The 25,870-nt window shown below is 33.0% G+C and overlaps 1 protein-coding gene across 4 annotated transcripts; it reads left to right on the top strand.

Moving 5' to 3' along the window:
- Positions 1-4,810: 4,810 nt before the first annotated feature.
- On the top strand, positions 4,811-10,088 carry LOC108989657 (arogenate dehydratase/prephenate dehydratase 2, chloroplastic). 4 transcript variants are annotated; one of them, XR_001995870.1, is made up of 13 exons: positions 4,813-5,305; positions 5,434-5,501; positions 5,585-5,677; positions 6,575-6,775; positions 6,851-6,931; positions 7,239-7,334; positions 7,432-7,509; positions 7,691-7,780; positions 7,873-7,940; positions 8,113-8,194; positions 8,297-8,372; positions 8,632-8,717; positions 9,782-10,088. XR_001995870.1 is itself a non-coding variant. In XM_018963342.2 (12 exons), the coding sequence occupies exons 1-11, from the start codon at positions 5,038-5,040 to the stop codon at positions 8,354-8,356; spliced, it is 1,185 nt and encodes a 394-aa protein (XP_018818887.1). In that variant the 5' UTR covers positions 4,811-5,037; the 3' UTR covers positions 8,357-8,372; positions 9,782-10,088. The 4 variants fall into 4 exon arrangements, 2 of the variants coding, with proteins under 2 accessions (XP_018818887.1, XP_018818888.1); XR_001995869.1 differs by having other exon boundaries at positions 8,553-8,717; XM_018963342.2 differs by lacking the exon at positions 8,632-8,717 and having other exon boundaries at positions 4,811-5,305.
- The last annotated feature ends 15,782 nt before the right edge of the window (positions 10,089-25,870 follow it).

Here is a 25,870-nt window from a genome sequence, read left to right as displayed (position 1 = left end):
AAATAAAAAATTATATGTGGTGTGCCATGCAGAGATAATGAGTAAAATTTTTAAAATCCCTTTTTAATTAACCAAATAATAGAGAAAACGTAAATCTCACAAATAATTTAATACAATTTAGCATGTAGTAATTTGTACTCATGTGCATCAATTGGACAGAGACATGGGACTAACAAGAAAGCTTTTGCATTTCAAAAATATTTTGCTAAAATAATAATTTCTAAAACAAAAAAACGAAAACCGTCTCACTCTACACTAGTCCCGTACGAGTACGGACCCAAGTCTGAGTGAAATCATGAACAAAATAGTTATAGAATTGTTATAATTATAAAAAAAATTATGTAAAGATAATTTTATAAATTTGATATGATTTTATATAATTTATTTTATATTAAAAATATATTTATAATCTGATAAATTATATCATATCATATTAATTTATAAAATTATTTTTTATAAATAAAATTTAAATATATATATTTTATTTATTTAAAAAGAAAAAAGAAGGAAAAGTGCGTCAGCGTGAAGTAGAAGGCAGGAAGCAAACAAGACTGGGACAGGCGCGGAGTGATTTGGTCGGTGTGGAGTGGGGCCCGCGAATGATGCCAGATATCTGACCGAACACGTGGCAGGGAAAATGCGGCTACGTGACGAATATTGCAGATTACGAGGAAAGAACAACTGGTCGGACTCGTAACCCCCCACCCAGGGTGGCCCCTCTCCACCCGATACTTCTCCTCCCTTCCCAAGCAAAGGATGATTCCATCTTCTCGAACGAAACAAAAACCTTGTAAAAATTATAAGACAATTAAAAAAAAAAAAATTTAATTTATTAATAATAAAAAAAAAAATTTAATTTGTGGGGGAGAACCATTTGTTTTCTCTTCCGGCAAGGGATCTCTTATTTCAACCCTAGCATTTCTATAATAAATTATTAATAATAAAATAAAAAAAATTAATAACAAAGGAAAAATGAAGTTTTTTATTGAGTCGAATTTCTATGTATCTCATATTCATTATACCATGCTAATTTATTAATAACATTTTTTAAAAATCTACTCCATATGATTTTCTCAAAATCATATTACCCTTAACTCAATTTTTTAGTCAAGATTTTTAGAAAATAATATTTACAGTTCTAAAATGTGTAAACGCTGCATAACTTTTTAAAAAAAATAGATAAATCTGAGATACACATGATAAATTATTATTTTTTAATAGTGAGCCTCATATTTTTTGAAAAAGAATGCGTGGCACTTGCACATTTTAAGATTATATTGATGAGTATGACATTGATCACTTCGTCAAAAATAAAAACTAAAATTCATATTAAAAAAACTTAAGAAAATAGAAGCTTTAAAAAATATTTTTATTTCAAAAACTTCTCCCTATGCTCCCACAACCCCCCAACCTCTTCTTGTGGGGGGAAGGGTTGTTCTTCTTTTAAGAATAATGTTATTATACCTCCTAATTTATATCATTCACTTTATTTCAAGTGACTTATTAAATAAATTTAAAAAATATGTATATTTAAAATAAAATGGCATCAGAAAAAGCACAAATAGGAAATCTAATATCTTATATTCCCTCTACCCTTTTATGTTTATATTTTTAATTTTTTTAATAAATTACGTAGCACCATGTTAAGGGATAAAATGAGTGGTATAAATTATATAGCATAGTAACATTTCTATTTAAAAAAAAAAAAGCTAGTTTTTATTTTCTTAATTTGTCAAGTGCTTTCTTAATCATAAGTCACTACACACACGTATATATAAATCTTTTAGTCTTTAAGTGACACATGCAAATAACAACTAGTGTTGATATGACACATCTTAACATTTAGTAACGGATATTTGATGGAGAAACCAATTTGATCATTATGAAAATCATAAAAGCAAAAAATTCAATAAAAAGACGTAATAATAAACTTGATTTTAATTCAAAATTATATAGTGAGATGAGAGCTTTTACATTTAAACTTTTTTTTTTTTTTTTCAATTTCTTAAACCATAGAATGAGTGGAATAGGCCGGACCCACCACCTTGGAGGAATTTTATATTTAATCCAGTACCATATATATATAGCCACTTGTTTCAAACAAACTAAGGGGCTGGTTATTTGACACGTGTGAAAAATACGAGAAGGTCACGCGAGACACGAGAGTGTTACGTATAGTAACGACACGCGTCATATATGTCGAAGGAGATCACGAACAGACGTCACTGCATGTAAAACAATGCGCGCGTCCGTTTTGAATTAACTAGTGCTACATTCCAAGCTTGCGTTTTTGTAACGGACGTGTCGTTTAGTACATGATCATTGTATGTGACATTTTATCAAACGTGATGAGTACATGTTGTGGACGGAAGAGATAATAACTCTTTGATTTATTGGGTTTCCCTATTCTAACTAAATGCTGTTAGAAAAAGACACGTGTCCTGTACAAACAAACTCAATTTTATTTTTAAAAATTAAAAGAAGAAGAAGAAGAAGACAGCATTCTACATAAAAAAAATATAAAAAATTCGACAAATAAACAAATAAAAGAAACATTAAAAACTCCAAATGGATGCTGGAGCAAATTAAGTTCCCTATGAAAATGCTATTCTTGTTCACGAAGTATTCCTATTTATCATGCGGAGTGTCGGTAAGCTGCTTTATTGACAACGATAACATATATAAATTATATATATGAAAAATTATTCTTTTTAATCACTATTTATTATTTTATTTTTTATAAAAAATACTTTTATATCCTGTAAAAAAAATTATAGATGTGAAATATGAGAGTGAATAGTGATTAATGCATAATATTCTTATATGAGAAAATATATTTACAATCGTAAATTGTGCAACTGCCGCCGCGTAATCGTTTTGAAAAAAAGTAAATAAAATATGAGATTTACATAAAAAAATTAATTTTTAATAGTAGATGCTACTATTTTTTAAAGTAATTACGCGATGTTTACATACTTCACGATTGTATATAGAATTACTCTTCTTTTATATATATAGTATTTCAATGAGAAGAGAAGGAAATGAGAAATAGTTAGAACATTGAAATTGAGAACAATACAAAGGTCTAGCAAAGTCTTCCCACAAGCATTTGTTTTTTAAGAAAAAATTAAAAGTGTTTGTTGGAATTCAAATATGGTGAGCTAAGCAGATTTGCGTTATCCATTAAGGAAACTTTGCCGGTAAATTTTAATCAAATTATGATTATGTTGAGGAATGTCAAAGGGAATATTTATTTATTTGCTAAAGTAGATATGGAGGGAAATTCTTGTCACATGTTCCCTCCACACATTAAAGTCCGTTGTATGGTGATATTAACTTATTATTTTTATGTCTTCTTGATTATATTTTTTGTTATTTTTTAGATAAGAATGTTTGAGAATTGAGTCTTCGTAACTTAATTTATCGAAAAATAAAGAAATATATATATGTATGTATATGAATATAAAGGATGGGCAATACGACTGATAATTTGTGCTATTTGATGTGATGGAAGATCATATAATAAAATCTTAGTCTTTTTTTAATGAAAAATAAACAAAGAAAGATCACAGCTTGAAGGTTCCATCCTTGATGCAGCTGGAATTCCACTCCAGCTCGTATATAGAGGGCTTAGGTTGGGCTGAGTCTGAAACTCAAGCCCGTTGTCTGGATGTAAAGTAAAGTCTCCAATGAATTGGGCTCGACCGGAGTGGGCTCCTATTTAAGCTTCACTGAAAAAATAAAAAAAACAAAAACAAAAAATTAGATTGCGATCATATTTCTTAAATTTCGCAATTTTTATAAGATACTGTGTTTCGATGTTGAGGTAATCTCAAATGATTTGAGTTGATCTATAAATAATAATATAAGCCAGAATTTTTAATTTTTAATTTTATTCGATGGAGATTATTCTCTCCCATTTGACCGAATGATTATGACAGTGGTAGCTCGCCATTAATTACCACGTCATTAATTAATAAATATGAAGACAATTCCAAAATAAAATAGGTGAGTCCTTCCTATGAGTCATGGCAACTAATTTACAACTATTGAAATAGTTACATAATCAAATATATATATATATATTTATATATTTTTTAATGCAAACATGTCAAAGTCAAAATAAAAGTTAAAGAAATTTGAAGAGAAATTAGTATTTTCGTGTAAAAGTAATGGAATTTCGCTGGGTATAACTTGGTAGGTTATAAATACATAATTTATTATCTAATTTATTATAGTCTTAAAAAGTCAAAACATCCATTATTTCTTAAGATAACTTATATAAAACGTTTGAGTGGTGATAGGACCGCAGAGAATTAAGTTGTATTTGGATAGTAGAATGATTTATTTATTATTATTTATAAATTATTTAAGATCACCTCATTACTTACACGTACTATTATACACATTTTTTATATCAAACAATGTAAATTTGTTTTTTTTTTAATATTTTTTTAATCAATTTAAATATTTTTTAAAATAAAAAAAATCACGAATTCATTAAAGAATATTTATTTAATTATTAAGTAAAAATAAAAAATAAATAAATAAAAAGAGAATTCTGTATAAAATGTCTATAAAAATTTTGGATGGATGTATCATTTCTCAAAACGTTTTGGCGGTAATAATAAAGAAACACTGCAATCACAAAACAATTTCAAAAAAATAAATTTATAAATTTATAAATTAATATAAATTTATATAATAAATTAAATTTATTGACATATAAAATTAAGTGAATTTATAAATTTACTCTCGTGAATCTTTAGCTAAACATTTATTATTGACTTACATGTATTCTTCTCATTTATGTTTTTGGCATTTTGCACGTGGAGACGAAATACGGCATTCCAGAAGCTGCGACCCAGCTCATACGGCTGAGTCGCTGACAACCCTATTGGCCGCCGCGTAACCAGCAGACACATCCGGAATACAGAAGCCTCAAGGAAAGAAAGTAACCTATTTTGCCGTTCAAAACACGCCAGACTCTCTCCCTCTCTCTCTCTCTCTCTGTGATGCGCCGGAGCTTCGAGTCACATGGCGGCGTCTTCAATAGCACGATCCCCTGTAAACCCTATTGTCCGCCACGTCATCTGCAGAGCCTCGCCGTCCGATCACCTGTCGAAAACGAGCCTCACAATTCACGGGCATTATCCAAAACGCTGTCGTCATGTCCCGCTTCTGGCTTCTCTTCACGGGGACACCACCAGAAACAACGACAGGAATGCCCAGGCCCTCGAGTTGCAGAGGGTCCTAGATGACTTCCCGTACGACGTCATCCCCAATGACCCGACTATGCTTCCAAGTAGTCTCAATTCCTTCGTTGGTCTTTCTTCTTTAGTTCCAATCGGGTTGTGAAACTTTAGGGGTTTTCACTGTAATTCAGTTTCGAGTTTGCTTTGTTGTTTTGGTAATTTCTCTGTTTGATTCCAGCGCCTTTATCTTCAACGCAATTATCTAATTCGGTATCCGATGGGTCCCGTGTTCGGGTTGCTTATCAGGTGAAATATTCATATTCATGGATTTATATGCATGTGGATGAGTTTGATTATCAACATTTGTTGAATATTCCATTAAAATCCAGGGAGTTCCCGGCGCGTACAGCGAATCCGCTGCTGAGAAAGCGTACCCCAATTGCGAAGCGGTGCCCTGCGAACAATTCGACACTGCTTTTGAGGTGAATTCTTGAACCCCTTTTTGCCCTTACTTATAAATCTCCACTCATTTCCTCAAACGGTAATAATATATGATCTTATTTACACCCGCTAGACACATATACATGTCCGTTGATATGAGTTGCCTTATATATGCCAATGGGTATGGGACTGGGTCTAAATTTTGCAGTAAATGCTTAATTCTTTGGAAGTCATAGATATACTGCAGATTAATGTTTGTTGTGAAGATTATTGTACAAATTTGCTGATTTCTGAAATTTTAGATTTATAGGTCTGTCTGTCGGATCTTTTACGGTCTTTTGCTAGCTGCCCACACGAGTCTTTACATTGCTCTAACTTGAATTTGGCAATAACATTGGATTCGTTTTTCTCTATTGATGCTTTTTATCCTATATCCTTCAACAACTGCTGCTTTCATTTTGATGAACGCGATTTCTAGTTTTTGATGTTGTAATTTTATTGATTAAAAATACTTCAGAAATCTCATCAGCATCTTCCCCCCTCTAGTCAGGAATCTAGTATCCACCTATTTATGGCAAAACCCACCCCCCAAAGAAAGGCACAGTTCTCTTCCGTAAATCAACTTGAATAGTTGATATGAATGTGGAAATTAGATATCAAGGTAAACTTGCTAGGAGCTGTTGGGGGAGCACTTGGAGCATCAAACTGCTTCTATAATGACATATCGTCCTAATTGTTGCATGGTAATTGTTGATCATGTCAAGGTTTGATTAATCCAAAGCCCCCTTTTATGGTTGACCCATATTTTTTAGCAAGAGTTGACAAATTAAGGTTTCTATCCGTGTTAGGAAAATAACTTCGTTTTCCACTGAATGAGCATGTCATGGTCTTAATTAGTGATCGACTTAAAATCTTCATCTGCCTTCTTCTCACTGTAGGCTGTTGAAAAGTGGCTTGTGGACAGAGCAGTTTTACCAATCGAAAATTCTTTAGGTGGGAGCATTCACAGAAATTATGATCTTTTACTGCGGCACAGGTTGCATATAGTAGGTGAAGTTAAATTTGCAGTTCGCCATTGCTTATTGGCTAATCATGGTGTTGAAGTTGAAGACCTGAAAAGGGTTCTTAGTCATCCCCAGGTGTCATATAGTATACATTTTGCTTTGTTTGTCTGTTTTTGCTGAGATCTAATCAAAATCTGGGTCATTTTGAAGGCTCTTTCTCAGTGTGAGGACACATTATCAAGGTTGGGATTGGTCAAGGAAGCAGTTGACGACACTGCTGGAGCTGCTAAGGTACACCTAGATTTGATATTGGAGCAAGTGGTTTGTTCGCCTCCATTTTTTTTTACTGGTTCTGATGGTACGTAATGGTATATTTGAGATACTCTGATTATTGGGGGAGGAAGCTACTCTTCTTGCCTCTCAGTCGGGTCAGAGCCTTCTGGGTAAACCCAGTTTTTTTATTCCTTGTCTTATGTTGTCGTACTTTATTATTGGTTTTGGTCTAATTGAATTTATTTTAATTAGTTGTGACCATTCATGGCCCTTTTGTTGAAAAAGATTGCTGTTGCTGACTTTTTAACTTGCTCTAACTACGTAGCATATTGCATCATACAAACTAAAAGATGCAGGAGCTGTGGCTAGCACTACCGCTGCCATGATATATGGGTTGAATATACTTGCTCAAGATATTCAGGTGGTATTTAAGCCTTTTGGTTTATTGATTTCCTCTGGATATCATCACTATATTGGATTGCTCATATGCCTTTTTCCCCCCCTTTTCTTTTTGATAGGATGATTCTGATAATGTTACTCGATTTCTAATGCTAGCAAGGGAACCCATAATTCCAGGCATTGATAGGCCATTTAAGGTCAGCCCTTACAAATACAAATTTACTGGCAGTTGAAAACTGCTCTTAGTTTTTTTTTATCTAAGTTAAAAAAAAAAAAAAAAAACTGCTCTCAGTTGGACATCATGCCTACCATTTTTTTCAAACTGACTTTAATTACTGAATGCAAGTTTAATTACTGAATGTGGTATTTACTTCTCAGACAAGCATCGTTTTCTCACTAGAGGAGGGTCCTGGAGTTCTTTTCAAGGCACTTGCTGTTTTTGCTTTGCGTCAAATCAACCTTACCAAGGTATGTTCTCTCACACTCTTTGTATGGTACCTTTTCATTGTTTCATAGACTGGTAAATGTTCAGACTGTGCTAATGCCTTTCTTTTTACCAGATTGAAAGTCGTCCCCTGCGGAAGCAGCTGTTGGGAGCATCAGATGATAGCAATAATGGGTATCCAAAGTATATATGTTTCTTTTCTACAAGAACTTAGCCACCTTCTGTTTCAGAGTGCTGATATATATATTTATTTCATCATATCCTGAATTTTGGCAACATGCTTTCAAAGGTGTATCTATGAGATGCTTGGCTGCTGAACATTTTTTGACCTGATCATGTCGATGTGCTCTCACAGATACTTTGACTATCTTTTCTATGTGGACTTTGAAGCATCAATGGCTGATGAGAAAGCACAGAATGCCCTAAGGCATCTAAAGGTGTGTTTTTTCCCTGCCCTGGCCCCATATCCTCCTGCCTTAATCTCCCCTATTAGAGGAAACAATCATAATGATTAATTATATGGATTTTACACCACGCAGGAGTTTGCTACCTACTTGCGAGTGCTAGGAAGTTATCCTGTGGATACTAGCATGATATAAATGACCTTTAAATGTGGTAAGAGTCCATCGCATTGGAGGAAAAGTGTTGTATCCAATTTCTGAAATTTTTTATCTCGATACCCTTACAGGGAATACATGATATTAAATAAAAAAGAGGGGGAAATGTCACCTTGCATCCCAAACTACCAACCTTTTTGCAATGTGCACTCAAATTACCAACTTTGTCATGTTGCAGTCTCGTACTACCAAAACGTTGTCATGTACACCTCCATTCATCTGGTCGACCAAATATTAACGGATGGTGCTTATTGTAGCTATAAAGATGAAGGAAGCCCTAGCAACATATGCGTTGTACTCCAAAACCACTCAGCATACATCCCATGTGGCACCTGATGCTCATGTAACACTTTCATAACTTACCAACTCAATGTAGTTAGAGTTCCTTTAAATCATTCATGCATGTAACTTGACAGCCATGCCAGCCCTTTCATACCTCAAATACAAACACAGTGTGGGATTTAACTTGAATCGGGGAGTTGCAGCAACATTTTGTTAGTTTGGATGCAATGTGACAAATTAATAGTTTGGAGTGCTTAATAATTTGGAGTGTCCATTGAACCCCTAGGGGTTGGCTCAAGTGTAAAGGTCTTGGGCTTAGGGTATGCTTCCCCTAGGTCTAAGGTTTAAATCTCCATGGGTGCAAACAATCTCTAGGGGCCATTGGATTGGGGGAATTTTCATTTGAATTACTTGAGGTGCACTTGTGTGAAACTCCTTGTTAAGGGCCTGTGCACCCTAGGGATTAGTCGGGATGCTGTTCCGGACACCCAGTGCCAATAAAAAAATAATAATTTGGAGTGTCCATTGCAAAAGGGATAGTAGTTTGGAGGGCACATTGCAAAAGGGGAATTAGTTTCTGCATTCATATACATGTACTTTTGTAGTTGATGCTTCTGCAGATACTCTAGCTTTTCGTAAGTCAATTTTAGGAGAGAATTTGGATAATCATATTCAGTTAATGTAAATTTGTTCTGATGTTAAGTTTGCTCGATTGCAATCTGCTTCTTGCGAAGTTTAAGGCCTTGTTTGGATTCAAAAATCATCTCATCTCATCTAATTATTACAACTTTCATAAATTTTCAAACAAAATATAATAAACAATCTAACTTTTTTAAAATTCAAAACTAAAATAATATTAACAAATTATATTCTAACAATATTTTATTCAACTTTTAACTCTTATCTCAACTTAACTCACTATCCAAACCTCCCATAAGGCCTAATTTGTTTTCACAAATCATCTCATCTAATCATTATAATTTTCTCAAACTTTCAAACAAAATACAAAAAATAATTTAACTTTTTAAATTTTAAAACAAAAATTATATTTTAACAATATTTTATTTAACTTTCAATATCTCATCTTTCTGATACTCATTCTGCTCTTGCCAATGCTTATAACAGGGCCCCTGGAGAGATTCATGACTTTATACAAACGTGGTTTTCCTTCACAGCTTTTGTTTGTCTCTGCCCTCAAATTTCAGGAAATTGATTAAATTTCTTCTCAGAAGAGCTCACATATTTTCATCGATGAAGTGGATCACTGCCACTACAGAACTTGGTTCTTACCCATTTTTGTAGTTTTTTCTCGATATAACCATGTAGTTACCAGTTTCAGTTGAGTTATTTTTAATAATTCTATTGTATCCATGTTTTTTAAATCAAATATATTTCTATAGATTCAATTGGTCGGGTCATACTTGATATCTCAGTTATTTCTCTTCAATTCTTTCAAGGAATTGGACCAGCCCGAATCCTGACTATTGATAGGCACAATCATTTCCACCACCATTTTTAAAGCTATGTTTTGAATGGGGATATTTTAGTAAAATGATTATTTTTTTATAATTATTTTATAAGTTACTTTACAAAAGTGTCCTTCATTTAAAATATAGTTTTAGAAATGGTTGTATTTATTATTTTCCATCCATGGAAGATAGAAGGATGTCATCTCAAACTAGAAAGATGATAGGATGTCACGCTTCACAATGCTTTGGATTAGTTGAAATTCTTGGTTAAATTAGGGGTAAAAAAAACCGGTAAACTGGACCGGTTTAACCGGTCCGGTCCAATACCTGTTTTATTTTTTTCAAAATTGGTCGTCTAATTTTAATTTTCCTTTTTCTAACATTGGACCGAATTGAACCAGACCGGTTCATACATATATTTTAATTTTTTATATTATATAAAATATTTTTTATATAATTTATATTTATAATTATATATAAAATAATTTTATATTATATGCTAAATAGCTAATTAATATAACATTAAATTTTAAAATCCTATGATTCATGTATAATAATGATCTAATAACATAAAATTAATCTTACAAATCTTAATATAACATTTGATATAACATTATCATTAAAAATTTTAATTTTATAATATAAAATTAATATAACATAAAATTTTAATCTTAAATATGAACATGTTATTAATATAATATATATATATATATATTAAGGATAAATACATTTTTTTATAAGGATAAATATATTTTATAGTGTAATAAGTTATAATTATAATAATGATCTAATAACATAAAATTAATCTCACAAATCTTAATATAACATTTGATATAACATTATCATTAAAAATTTTAATTTTATAACATAAAATTTTAATCTTAAATATGAACATGTTATTAATATAATATATATATATATATATATTAAGGATAAATACATTTTTTATAAGGATAAATATATTTTATAGCGTAATAAGTTATAATATATATTCTTTTTGATAAATACATTTCTATATATTTGATCATATACACTCATATAAAAAGTGTATATAACCATCATATTATCACTAATATATATAATCAAATATATAAATAAGTTATATATTAACATATTATCAGTATATTATCATTAACATACATAATCAAATACTATATCACTATATGATACTATTATATATATATACACACACACACACACACACACACACACACACTAATACTAATACTATTAGTAATCCACTATAATAAATAACTATATAAATCACTATAGTATTAGTAGTTATACTAATACTATATCACTATATATTACTATAATATAGTTATATTAACTATATAATCCACTAATCCTATACTAAAACTGGAAAAATCAGACCAAATCGGATCGGAATTGATAAAATTAAAAGTACCGGTTTAGGGGTTGTAATTGGTGTGGTATCGATTTTTCAAATCTCAAAATCGGTATATACCGATTCGGTTTTAAAATATGTCCAAAATCAGACCGGTTACACCCCTAGATAAAATTAGCTGAGTACTTACCATATTTTGGTTATACCATTTAAAATGCACTCAGCATCGGATTAATTATTATTTTCTCCATATTATCATATATTCTTCTTTTATCTAGTTTTGTGTAGTAATTTTGGCTTGTTTCAAAATAAAAATAAAAAATGTTTTTATATAATGAAACACAAAATTGAGGACTAGCTATTGCCCATAAAGTATCTTTATATAAAAATGCCATTATTTAAGTTGGTCGTGCTTTTTGTCAAGAGTTCTCCTTTGGAGTAGTCATGTCCGTTTTAGCCTTTAGATCAGCAGCCAATAAGATTTTGACACGTCAGCAATATACACTATAACACAATGAGGATGACTACATTAGAACACCTAAAATATCGTACATCTTTCCCTTCTCTTTTGCTACCCGCTGCTATCTCCCATCACCGCCTAGCCATCCCATGCGACAGCCACAGCCATTTCAACGCTAACAGCAAGTAGCCCGACGCAGCCACCCAATCCGACGCTGCAACCATAGCCACCATGCAGTCGTGCATCCGACGCCACTCACCCACCCACAGCCACCACACAGTTTGACGCCACCCACAACTACCACGTTGATGCAGTACAAACAACTCAGACCAACCACCTGCATGTAGAAACACAACCTCGCGAGACCACCATCTCCATGCATGGTTTTGCCTTGCACCATCTTGAACAAATCGTGAACCTCTTCCGCGGCAACCACCAACCTCCTTGCACCATTACCGCTAACGCCTCGTCCACCAACCTCCAAAACCACGCCACCAGGAACCACCACGCAAGCCTCACCGTGCGCAACCAAAGGAACCTCGCCCAGCCTTGTTTTTGGTTTCTCAAAACAGAGCATCCGACGAAAAGATAGCAAACACCATTTCCATGCCCACGTACGCTGCCGTACCCACGTCTTTGTGTCATTGCGAACAACGTTGAAGCACCATCCATGCTCATTTCCCACCATCGACTTCCTTCAGTTCACGCCATTTTCATGGTTGCGGATTTGATGATGGTGAGAGAGAGAGATGGGGGTCAGAGAAAGACAAGGGTCATCTGACTTGCTACCCGTTTACTTCAGAAGAGAGAGAGACAAGGGTGAGAGAGAGGGAGAGGGGGGGCTTCAGGAGAGTTCGACGTGGGTGAGATAGGAGGGTGAGAGTCAGACGAGGGTACTTCGGTGCCTTTTCTTTTTTGCTTCGATGTGTTGTGTCCCATTATTAGTGAAATGGGTGGGCTACGTGGCCGGCTCCTATTGAGGCTATTTTCAACCCAAAATAGATGTGCCGATCAAAAGATTTTCCCTTTTGTCAAAGGTCCTTTTATGTTAATATCTTTATATAGAAATTAATAAAAATAAAATGTTCTTTTACAATTATCCAGAAAATGCAAGAACAACTAACATTTCAATAATATATCTCTGTATAAATGTGTAGTTAATACAAACATTTCTAATTAGAGAGGAAGAAAGAGAGTATGAATTAAGAAAATTTTGGTTTGTGATACGATGCCTCTCGAACCCCATGAACCAAGCTAGTCATGGCTTTTACCTTGTTGCAAAAGTTCATGGCTGATGCATTATTATCATATCTTAATGTGTTACGTTGGCTGCCTGTCAAGCTAAATTCATATAGCCTTGAATAAGCTATTTTAGGAGCGGATAAAATATAGTGATTAATTGTCATCTTATTCGAGAAAAATACTAAACTGCTCAGTTTGGATACTAAAACCATATTAACCAATCTCATCTCATCTCATCATTACAATTTTCATAATTTTTCACATAAAATACAATAAACAATTCAACTTTTTTAAATCTCAAAACAATAATAATATTAAAAAAAATATTCTAACAATATTTTATTCAACTTTAAACTTTTATCTAAAATCATTTCATCTCATCTCACTATCCAGACCCCACCTAAAATTATTTATAAATATAAAACCCGACATGCCTACAATTAGGGGTGTGCATCTAATCCGAGCACCCGCTAGACTCGAATAGGCCGACCCGACCCGAATCGGATTTCACTTGAGTGAGTCTTCGACCCAACTAAATAATGGGTTTGTTAATTGGTGTCAACCCATTCGAGAGCCGCCCACTCAGCCTTCTTCTCTCACTCAGCCTCAAGCCTTCCGGCGACTAGCTCCACGTCCTGCTGAGCAACATGGATGCCAAACGGCAACGACATCGTCGAGTTCGACGAACTCGTCCAGGCGTCTTGCCCGATATTGAGTACCACATTTCCTATTTTGCTAATAATTGGCGTGCGACGTAGGCAAGTTTGAACAAAAAGAAGAAATTCACAAAGAGTAAAACACAACGAAATAGAAAATGGTGATCTTTATCTATCGTATTCACCTTCATCTTGTCCAACCCATCCAGGCACGTATTCTTGTCCGTTATTGCGGCACTTACCCAAGTCTTTACACTATCTATTCAAAACTCTGCATTCAAACCCCCAAGTTGGCCCATCGCATTCTGAGAATCCTGGAGCTCATACATTGAATCCTTCACATTATCAATGAAGTCCTTAATAACCGCCGCTTTAGTACTCAACAATCCTGTTTGTTCAGATGTCTTCAGTACTGTGGAGGATTTATTTTGCGTAGCTTCTAGTGCAACTTCGAGGGCAGTGTTGCAAAGCTTCAGAGGATCTGTTTTGATTTCGGAGGTGTAGTAGGAGAGAAGCAAAAAATGATTGGCTTTTTTGAGTTTCCGGTCGAGAGGCTTACAGATCTGTTAGCTCAACTCGCCACACGCTCTGCCTTTAGCGTAGCATTACTCGAGCTAGATGCTGCCGTTTACAGATCTGTTGCCGCCGCTGCTGCTGTTAGGTTTCGTTACCTTCGTAGTGTATAATCTTCTTATTGACGAGTTGGTGCTAGGAGTGGGCAGGATGAGGCTCGGGAATGCCTCACCTTCTCAGCTTTCTCCTTCAATCACAGATTCCCAAAACTACTTCTCTCTTCATCTCTTGTTTGTGAATGTTTACGTTTCTAGAAGAATCGAAAGTAAAAGTAAAGCGTGTTTTCAAAGGTTGGGTCATACGGGTTTGACTCGATTGGCTTTTGTTCGGGTCGGGTTGGGTTGACGAGGTGTCTTGAGTTGGACCAAACGGGTTGGGTCGGGTCGGACACAAACCCGATTGTAACAGACCGAGTTGCAGGCCTACCTACGATCGACAAACTTCCCCCATCTAGTTGGTACAATACAATGTTATCAATTTTTTTTGGCAAGTTGGGTGTCTTCAACTTCCACTCCAATTTGAGAGAGAGAGAGAGAGAAAATCTCTTAAAAACCCTACTTTTGAAAGGATTATTGTAATCCATCCATCCATCCATCCATCCATCAAATGAGGCAGCATTGCTGATAAATACAACATGTCATGAATAATTGCATTTATCTATCAATTTCCTTAAGTTATATACCGACCAAATTAATTTTCTTAATATTAAAAGACTTATCTTTCGTATGTAGTGATAAGGAAATAAACCCAACACTTAGGCTAGTTGTGTTTGAGAGTTTCGACCATTTCAAATTATTTTATTATTATTCATAAAAAATTAATTATTATTTATAAATTATTTAACTAGTACTTACGGATGATCAAAATACTCTTAACATCTAAATATAACCTTATATGAGAGACCGAGCAAGAAATAAAAAAGATCATACATACCATGCGTGGATCATAAGCAATACCTTGCCATTTCAGCACTAACATTATAACATAATGTATTCTGGAGCCTCATGTCTCTCATTCCATCTCTCTCTCTCTCTCTCTCTACTTTTTTAAAGAATCTTATATGAAATATTTTATGCTAAAAGGGGGGAGAATTTTCTTTCGAGATATGGCAGACTCGTAATTTGAGCCTTTTGATTTTTAAGACATGCATTTCTTACTTTTGCTTTTGATAATCCATTTTTACTTTTTTTTTTTATTTAAATCTACTCATTAATATTTTGAGAAATACTGGTCTTGATCATAAATTTTATCATCAAATCATACTTATTGCTATTTCCTCAATTGTAAGTAATTATTCATTTAGTTGACTGATCCATTTAAAAAAGAGTTTTTCTATTAGTAGTTTTATATTAAACACATATTTTTATTTTTTGTCTATTTCTTTTCTTCAACAAGGTGTGTGGTGTAAGACTGCTGAATATAATTTCTATTTAAAAAAATAATATATCAATTGAGGTGACTAAAGATGAAGAACAATATTACTGTAATATATTTTAATTATTTGTTTATTGTTCTTTGGGTCATATTTTAATTGATTTCGTACTTATTTGAGGGTGATCTCACTCTTACACGATTGAGTCATAACTACTAGTGTTTAATTGATTATCTTAATTAAGCGAGATGATTGTATGAATTATAAGTTCTTTCTTGTTTAAAGACAATAGGCCGAGGGTTTCAACTATCCGACCCTCCATGGGTCGGACCACAATCATGAATGTGTAACTATTCAATTATGTTCCCAATGCTACTATAACTATTAAGGTCTCGTTTAGTTACACAAATCATTTCATTTTATTTCATCTTATCGAATCATCATAATTTTTTCAAACTCTCGCACAAAATATAATAAATAATTCAACTTTTTTAAATTTCAAAACAAAAATAATATTAAAAAATAATATTCTAATAATATTTTATTTAACTTTAAACTCTCATTTCATCTCATTTGTATGACCAAACGAAGTCTTAGAGTTAGCTAGTTTCTTAAAATATAGTTTGGAAACAATCAAATAGGCATAGCTAGGATTTAAAAAAAATATGATTAATTGGTAACTTTAGTTTGGTCATGCACATGCGTATTTATGTGGATTACCCACTAATAAGAGTAGTTGGTACATGGCCCAATGACGGTAGTGGAGAATGGGTGACTTTATTTAATACACCTCGTGATTTTAATAGTGGAGTTTGAGTTGCACGCTTAAGAAATAGACTCGATGGGTTGTGGAATTTTCATTCTTTCTAAAAAGAAAAAAGAGAGCTCAATTCATTTGTTGGTAAAACACTTGGTTAATTAGGTCATGCTAAGACCACTTTCCTTGTCGTAAACAAGTTCATCACTCTTTGATTTTGACAACCTTATCATAGAAGGCAACTTCCCCCGATGTCGTTACAATCGTAATGCATTTCCTCTTTTAAAAAACTATTACAAGGAAATTTTATACTACATGTCTCCGCTTAACCAATATTTGATTTGTCATTTTTATCATTCTATTTAAATATATATATATATATTTAAATAAATCACAAATTGCTTAGATGAAAATGCGTGGTATAAGTCTTCCATGTAAAATTTTTCTAAATGTATTTTATCCCCCTTCTGCTATCTCCCCACATCTATTGCATTGCTAATTGAAAAACAAGAAAATTAATAGTAGACTTTTAGCTTCATCTAACCTTTAGCTCTCGCCACATCTCAAAATGCTCAATTTTAATACAAATCAATACAATGTTAACTTGAATGATAATACTCATACAAAATGTCAATGATATTGATATGTACAGTTTGTGAAAAGGAAAAACAATTATCAACTTTCATTGCTTGAACTTCTTGCTTAAGTGGGTCATGAAAACTTCCAAAAAATATCAACCTATCATTTTTTTTCTTCACAACTAATATACTTCATTAATAAAAACAGTTGATACAAACATATATCGTGTAGCCTAAAAATAATTATACAGGAAGATCTTTTTTACTATAAAAATCCCATAGGTATTGTGGAATTTTTATTTGCGGGATGCTTCCATACAAGTGTTAGAAGCTGCTCATTGTGTAATAGAAAGAGCATAACGATTATGGAATCAATGTATTTTGACTGTTGACCAGCTTTCAAATTCCTGGAGTAGGAATCTTGTGTCTCTGACTACTCCTTCCATTGTCCAATATGATATTTTTTTAGGCTGCTCTATGGCTCTGGTGGTTACTAAAGAGTCCCCTTCAATGATGATCTTTCTAAAGTGTTGAGAAAAATGTTCTTGGACCCCTATGAATGTTGACATGGCTTCACCTTGGTTTTGATTGGTACTGATTATGAAATATGTTACTACAAATGTTAAGGAACCATCATGTGCTCGACAGATTGTTGCTGCAGTACTACCACTTGGTCTTACAACTACATCAAAGGAGATTGAGAAGTATTCTAGTGGAGGAGGAGACTAGATAGGGTTGCTATTTAAGAATTTACAGTCCCAAGCATTGTAATGGTCTCTATAAGATCAAAGGGTTCTAGAGGTAAATTGGTCAATGGTGATGCTAGGGGCCTTAAGAATGATCTGATTTCTCAAGAACCAAAGATTATCCATGGTAAGAATAAAAACAATTGGAAATGATGAAATTCTTTTGTTATAGGATTCAGATTATTGTTAGGATTGAGAATTACCATAACCCAATCATTGATGTCATGACTAGCTAAGGAGGTATCAAGAGGCCAAGGTGATTGTCTCCACAAGATCCTTGAGAAGGGACACTTCAAAAAAAAGGTAGTTTCTTCTTTCATATGAAATATTGGGCAAAGGGTCTGGTCATCATTAAGGGGGATGTGGACTTTTAATCTGGATCTAGTTGGCAAAATGTTATTTAACATTTTCCAAAGGAAGAGTTTTAAACAATCTTGCATTCTCAATGCCCACAATTCTTTCTAAATAGAGGAGGGTTGAGATTGTTGCATTTGACTGGATTGAGATTGTTGCACATGCAGATTTAACATAAAAATTTCAAAAGAATGATGGGACCATTTGAATGTGTTTCTAACATTTTGAAAATGATATTGGGCCAAGGGAATTTTTTTAATCTCAGTGACAAATTCTTGTGAAAAAAGGGTTTTAAGAAGAAGGGAATTCCATCTCCTTGGCTCCTTTAGAGTTAGCTAAAAATATCTTAAGTCGGTGTGTTGGGTAATAGAGGAAGATAGTGGAGATGAGGTAGAGGAGACCAATGAGGGGATCCAAGGATCTATCCAAGCTTTTGTACTGGTGCCATTATTGATCTGCATGTAGAAGCTAGAAGCTAAGAATCCTCTTTGCTTTAGAAGCCCCTTCTATAATCTAGAGTCTGAATGTTTGGCTGAAACTGTTAACCAATAGGAGTTTTCAAATATTTAGTAGAAAGAACAGTTTTTCAAACACTATTACTCTCACAGAGCAATTGCCAACCCAACTTGCTTAACAAAGTTTTATTGAAGTGGGAAGTTAACCTAAGACCAAGACCACTTGTCAATTTAGGCTTACATATTGAACTTCAAGATTTGGGAGTAAAATTGTGGGTTTTTTTTGGGATCAAGTCCCCACCAAAATTTCATACAAGTTTTGTCAATGTTCCTCGAGATGTTTTTTGGAATCCACAGATTGGACGTAGTGTAGGAAGGGATGAAACTTGTTACTATTAAAATGAGAGTTGTTCTGCTTGCTTGGGGTAACAACTTAGATTTCCAACCAATTAATTTTTCTTGAATTTTTTTCAATATTTCTTTGAAATGGAAATTGTTGGAGGCATCTAAACTAAGAGGAAAGCCTAGATATTTAACTATTTTGATTGTGGAGAGGGGGGGAGCTTTTGCTAAATTGGATGGATGATTTACCAGGGTGAATTTTTCACCCAGACCAAGGAGAGTATAGATCAAGACACTCAAGAAAAGTTTGGGCATTTTGAGTAGAGGCAGACCCAAAAAGAATTAGATCATCAGCAAAAGAAAGATGTGAAAGAGTAGGGCCTTCTTTGCTGATTTTAATCCTCTTTATATCTCTATACAGATCAATTTAGACAGGACCTCACTTCCTATTATGAATAAGAAGGGTGAAGGTCCCATTGCCTTACACCTCGAGAAGAGTAGAAATATCCATGAGGCTTCCCATTAATGACCACTGAGTATGAGATAGAGGATATGCACTTACTAATCCAGTTTATCCACGTTTGATGAAAACCAAGGCAAGATAACACAGTAAGCAAAAACTCCCATTACATAAAATCAAAGGCTTTCTCCATATTAATCTTGACAACCATAAGACCCTTCCCCCCCTTATTTGTTTAGAAGATGGAAAACTTCTTGAGCCATAATAGTATTTTCTTGACTGACTTTTCCTGGAAGGAAAGCAGATTAAATAGGGAAAATGAACTTATGAAGGATCACTTTAAGCCTGTTAACTAGGATCTTGGCAATGATTTTATAGCAAACATTAGAAAGGCTGATAGGTCTATACTGATGAACTGTGTTTGGGGAATCTGTTTTTGAATTAGAATAATATGAGTATTATTTAACTTATTCGAAAGATGTCCATTGGTAAAAAAAATTTTTATGACAGCAATAACATCAATCTTTACAATCTCTCAATAGTGTTTATAAATGAAATAAAAAAAAAAAAAAAAAGAAAAACCATAAGGACTAGGTAATATGGATGAGGATGGTTGCTTAATGGTTGAAAAAATTTATTCATTTGTAGGGAAATTGAAAAGAAATTCATTGTCCAGATCATAAATCTTATTAGGGAAGAGATTTTCCAAATCTTCAGGAACTAGGGGATTGGAAGATTGATAGATTGTTTGGAAATGATTTAGGAACATATTTTGTATGATTGAGGGATTACTGACCCACTGATTTGAGTGATCTTCCAAACAATTAATATCATTTCTCCTCCTCATAGTGGAGGACATGGAAGAATTTAGTATTCAGGTCAATGGTGATTAGCCATGGAATCCTAGACTTTTGGTGCCACAAAATCTCTTCCATTCTAAGCTGTTCAGTTTTTATTTGTTCTTCCAAATAAAAGAAATTGTCAGGGGGATTTTGAGATTGAAGAAGAGATAAGTGGCAACTTAAGTCTTTTATGAGAGTTTGGATATAGCCAAAATTGTTCATATTCTAAAGTTTTAGAGCCTTTTTGTTTTTTGGGAAAGAATAAAAGTTGGAGAGCCATAAAAAGGAAGATCCAAAGCTTTTTTTAACCACGGTTAAGCTAGCAAGATCCCCGACCCAAAATTCTTTAAATTTAAAAGGTTTTGGAGTGTCCCCAATTCCAAAACTGTTCAAGAAAAGGGGGAATGATCAAAGGAGTTTAGGGTAGGCAAAGAATCTTAGGGTAGGTTTGGGGGGTGAGATGAGAATTTTGTGTTTTGTTTTGAAGTTTAAAATATTAAGTTTTAATATTATTATTGTTTTGGAATTTGAAAAAGGTGTATTGAGATTTGAAAAAGTTGAATTGTTTATTATATTTTGTATGGGGATTTGAAAAATGTGTAATGATGATATGAGATGAGATGAGAATTTTATGTTTTGTTTTTTGCCCCAAACCTGCCCTTAGTATTAGGGAAAAGAAGGATCCATTGAGGATTAGCAATGTCTCTGTCTAGCCTTCACGAATATTACCAAGGCCTTGGTGCTTATTAGACTAGGTGAATTTCGGCCCTGAAAATCCAAAGTCTGCCAGGCCATTTTGATTCATAAAAAGTCTCAAACCACTAGGATAGGAGGATGAAGCAAATGGTCTACCTCATATCTTCTCATATTGATGAAGTATTGAGTTAAAGTCTCCTATTCTTAACAAGGGGCCAGGGTATGCTAATGTGACTGAATTCAGGATACTCCAAGAGGGAGCCTATTGACTAGGGGTGTAAAAATCAATCAGGAAACCGAAAATCGGTCCGGATCGAGCTGAACCAGTGGAATCAGTCCGGTTTTGGACTGGTCTAGTCAAGGACCGGTTCCTTTAGTTTCAGAATTGGCCAGTACCGGTCCGATTTTATGCTTTTTAGGATCGGATTGGTTCGCTATATTATATATTTTTAATTAGTTTTTTTAATATTATATATAATATTTTTAATAATATATATTATAATTATATATAAGATAGTGTTAGTATAATTTATAACATAAAATTTTAATATTAAACATGAAAATTTATTTGATCATATGCTTTAAACATAAAATATATATATAGTAATAACATTTTATGGCCTAATAAATTCTCAACATATTCATTTTGAGAAATTCATAATACATTAGTAATAATAATATACATTAGTAAATTAATTACATTTTACTTTTAATTAATTAGTATATATTAGTATACTAATGCATATTAGTATATTAAATATTAATTACATTTTATGTCATAATACTAATACTATTAGTATTAGTAATCTACTTTAAGTCTATATATAAAAAACTATATAAATCATTATAGTATTAGTAGTTAATATTAGTATAACTATAAGTGATATAGTTATATTGATAGTTAATAGTAATACTATTATATAGTTATACTAAATTAAAATCACTATAACAAATACTAATATATAGTTATACTAATCAGTGATCACCTATAACTTTAACTAATATTTATACTAATACTAATATAGTTATACTAAATCACTATAACTAATACTAATATATAGTTATACTATTACTAATACTATTATATGGTCATGCTAATCACTATAACTATATATAGTATTAATATCACTTTAACTATATCACTATGACCATATATTATTATATAGTATTAATATCATTATTAGTATATTATATAGTATTAGTAATAATTTAGTATCAATGTATTATTATATAATATATAATATATATTCCATAATATATAACATAGAGTATCAATCTCACTATATCACTATAATATATATATTATATATATATACACTATAATAGTATAATATACATTATTAGTATATATTAATATATAATATATTATGCTATAACTCTTATAATATATGTATAATAATATAGTTAACTTAATATGTTAGTATTAATATCACTATAACATATATAGTATTAATATCACTATTCGTATGGTATATAGTATTAGTATTGGTATAGTCTATAGTTATTTAGTATCGTTGCATTTTATTAAAACCAAAAAATCAGACCGAATTGGACCAAAACCAGTAAAATCGGAGGTATTAGTTTATGAGAGTAACCGGTGTGTAATCGGTTTTCGAAAATACAAAATCGGTGCATACCGGTTTGGTCCTAAATTTTTTCCAAAATCTGACCGGACCGAACCAGACTGGTTGCACCCCTACTTTTGACAATGTTGAGCTGGGCAGTAAACAAGAGCAAGCAATTAGGGCATATGAACAACATCCTAGTACACCAAATATCAATTACATTACTAGAAATATGTACTAGTTCGACATTCATACTTGAACACCACGTAAACAAAAGCCCTCCTTATTTACTATATGAGGGAGCATGCATAAACAAAGAAAAACTTAAGCTATTAACAATACCAGATGTTTTTACATCTGTCGAAAGGGTTTTTGGTAAAAAAGACCATATCAAGTTGGTGACACATGATGTGTGCCCTTGAACTTCGCATTGTAGAGGGATGGGCTATTCTTTTACAATTCCAATACAACAACCTCATGTCTAGCTTGGTGGCAGGTTAGGCCTTGCCCATTGGCTGCTTCAATTAATGGGATTACAAAAGATGGGATTTGAGATATGTTACCAATAAGTGATTTTACTGGATGCCTTTGATAGAGAGAGAATTTGGGCTTTTTGCGCTGCTTTTCTACTGTTCTATGCTTTTTGTTGCCATGGGGCTTCCGAGCAGCTTTGTTAGGGTTTGATCCTCTTCTAGAAATGTTCAACCAGTGATAGTTTGCTTCACTCGCTGAGCTTCCTGAGGAATCGAGGATACTTGATACTTAGAAATGCGCTTTTTTAGAGGAATTTCCTCCTTTGTGTGAACTAGTCCTCTCTTTCTTGTAGTGGGAGGGTTTGCAAGAGATTTAGATACTAGGGTCAGTGGTTCAAATGATCGGGAAAGGGGTGAGAGTCTCTTGAGTCAATCGACGAGATGTCTTTAGAAGGATTTTGTACTTGCTGGGCTTTTAGTGAGGGGAAGATTGAAGTTAGGCCTATGGGGGACAGTTCCTCTATTGGAGTGGGCTTGACTGTTGAGATGGTGATGCAGGAGGATCCGAGTTAGATGATACTGAGTTTTCGGATTGCACATTGACTGCGCTGAAGTATTTTGAAGTGGCAGATAAGCTTAAAGATGACAGAAAATCGTGATCTTTTATTGATTTGGGCAGTTTTGGGAGCGTTTTGGTATTTTGGTCATGACTTTGGCTACATGTATAGAATTGTGCATATTACCCCAATTTGGAAAACTCTTTTCGGTGCGCACGTTGTGCGGACCTAACTATGCTTGGTGTGCATCATTTTCGAGGCCAATTCTATTGTTTTCCTCTCTGAATTCCTATTTTTAGTTATTTTTTGTTTTTTATGGTAATATTTTATTTATTGATTAGGAAGTGATTTTGAACTTGATTTGGACCAGATTTTTGGCAAAATTTTGATACAATCGATTTTTAGCTATTACAACCCGACTTGTAGGTTGGTGGAACTATTCTTGAATTTTGATAATTGTGAATTGAACGTCAGAAGCGTTTTCTGTGTTTTTGGGCGATTCTCTTGTCTTATTTCCTGTGAATTATTTGTTGAAACTAACCTGCAGAATAATCATTATTTTATCTAGCGTCAGATGGAAGTAATTGCTAGGCGGATTTTTTCGAATGGGCTAACCAGAAGTGAATAAAAGTGTTTGGGTTTTTCGTTATGGATTGGGTCTGATAGTTTTTCAAATTGAGCTATGATCTATTTGAAGATTGATGGGCCAAGTGTTGTTGGCTTGTAATCTTCGAGTCCATGATTCAAGAAGGAGTGGGGGTTGAGACTAGTAACAAGAGGATTTGATTGCATTAATAGAGGTGGAAAGAGGGCTTGGTGTGATGGCTTGGTGTTTATGGGACATGAATGTCCATGTGGAAGCCTACTGTGAGGGCTTGGTGTGATTGCTTAAGATCCAAGGGGTAGAATTTGAGGGAACTAGAGGGGACTGGGGCTGAGCACCGACCATTTCGGAGTCGGAGGGCCCAACCTCCGACTCCGACTCCAACTTTGTCGGAGGTCGAATCCGACCTCCGACTCCGACTCCGAGATGTAGAGAATCCGCTCTGCCTCCGACTCTGACTTGTCGAAGTGGAGTTGGATTTTTGGACTTTTTTTTTTAATTTTTTTTAACTTCATATTTGACCCACTTTTAAAAAAAAAAAAAATTGTGGGCTATCAAATTTCAATTTTCCCAAAATTACAATCCAAACTTATGAAACTTTTGATTATAATAAAAAATACAACTAAATAAAACAAGTAACATACTAACATACATTCAAAAATTAAAAATAAAAAGAAAGTCCTATTTTTACATGTACTCCCATCATCCATGATTCCATATCCACTTCCAACTAATCACTACAATAAACAAAGGCACCATATACGAAATGAAGATTAAAAAAAAGGCACCGTATGGTTACTATAGTATACTATTATAATTACTATGAATATATTTTTAATTATATTATATATAATATATATATATATATAATATAATGACTCTGACTCCGATTTTCAATAGGAAAAAAACTCCGACTTCGACTTCAACTTGCCGTAGTCAAAGCGGAGCCGGATTCGGAGTTGGATTGTTGGATTTTTGCTCAGCCATAATTTATATAGTAATTTATTTATAGATTTAACGTGGATTACTAATAGTATTAGTATTAGACCATAAATCTAATTAATATACTAATGTATATTAGTATTAATAATATATTTATCAAAATGAATATGTTGAGAATTTATTAAGTCAAAAAATATAATTAATACAAGATATTGTTATATAAAATTTATATGAATAATACTTTAGTTATTATACATTAGTATTATATGTTATTATAAATTTATAGATTAGTGTTTATCCATTAGTATTACATGTTGATGTTATTATGCATCTTAGTGTTTATAGTATATTATATATATATTAGTATTACATGTTATTATATTTATACATTAGTAATTTAGTGTTACAACTTACATGTAACATGATAGTAATATTGTAAATTTGTAATAGTATGATATTTACATATAGTCATATACTAAACTATTATTATTTATTAGTCAATTTAGTCTATATATTATAGTATAAATATATTATTTATCTAGTATATTATTAAGTTTAACTAACTATATAAGATATAGTTGTATAAAATTTAAATGATTAATATATAGAAAAACATATATTTTTATAAAATATGTGTAAAATCGGAGATGGAGTCGGAGGGCGAAGTCGGAGGCGGATTGGAGCGGAGTCGGAGTCGGTTCTTCAATGACTCCGACTCCGATT

This window comes from Juglans regia, chromosome 14, assembly GCF_001411555.2.
Source record: "Juglans regia cultivar Chandler chromosome 14, Walnut 2.0, whole genome shotgun sequence".
NCBI classification, from domain to species: domain Eukaryota; kingdom Viridiplantae; phylum Streptophyta; class Magnoliopsida; order Fagales; family Juglandaceae; genus Juglans; species Juglans regia.
This window is presented reverse-complemented; position numbering and strand designations above follow the sequence as displayed.

Bases quoted from the DNA above. Each gene is read 5' to 3' on its own strand.
- LOC108989657 (XM_018963342.2), top strand. From the start codon at position 5,038: ATGGCGGCGTCTTCAATAGCACGATCCCCTGTAAACCCTATTGTCCGC. The intron at 7,335-7,431 runs GTGGTATTTAAG...TCTTTTTGATAG, and splicing joins TACTTGCTCAAGATATTCAG to GATGATTCTGATAATGTTAC. The intron at 7,510-7,690 runs GTCAGCCCTTAC...TTTACTTCTCAG, and splicing joins GCATTGATAGGCCATTTAAG to ACAAGCATCGTTTTCTCACT.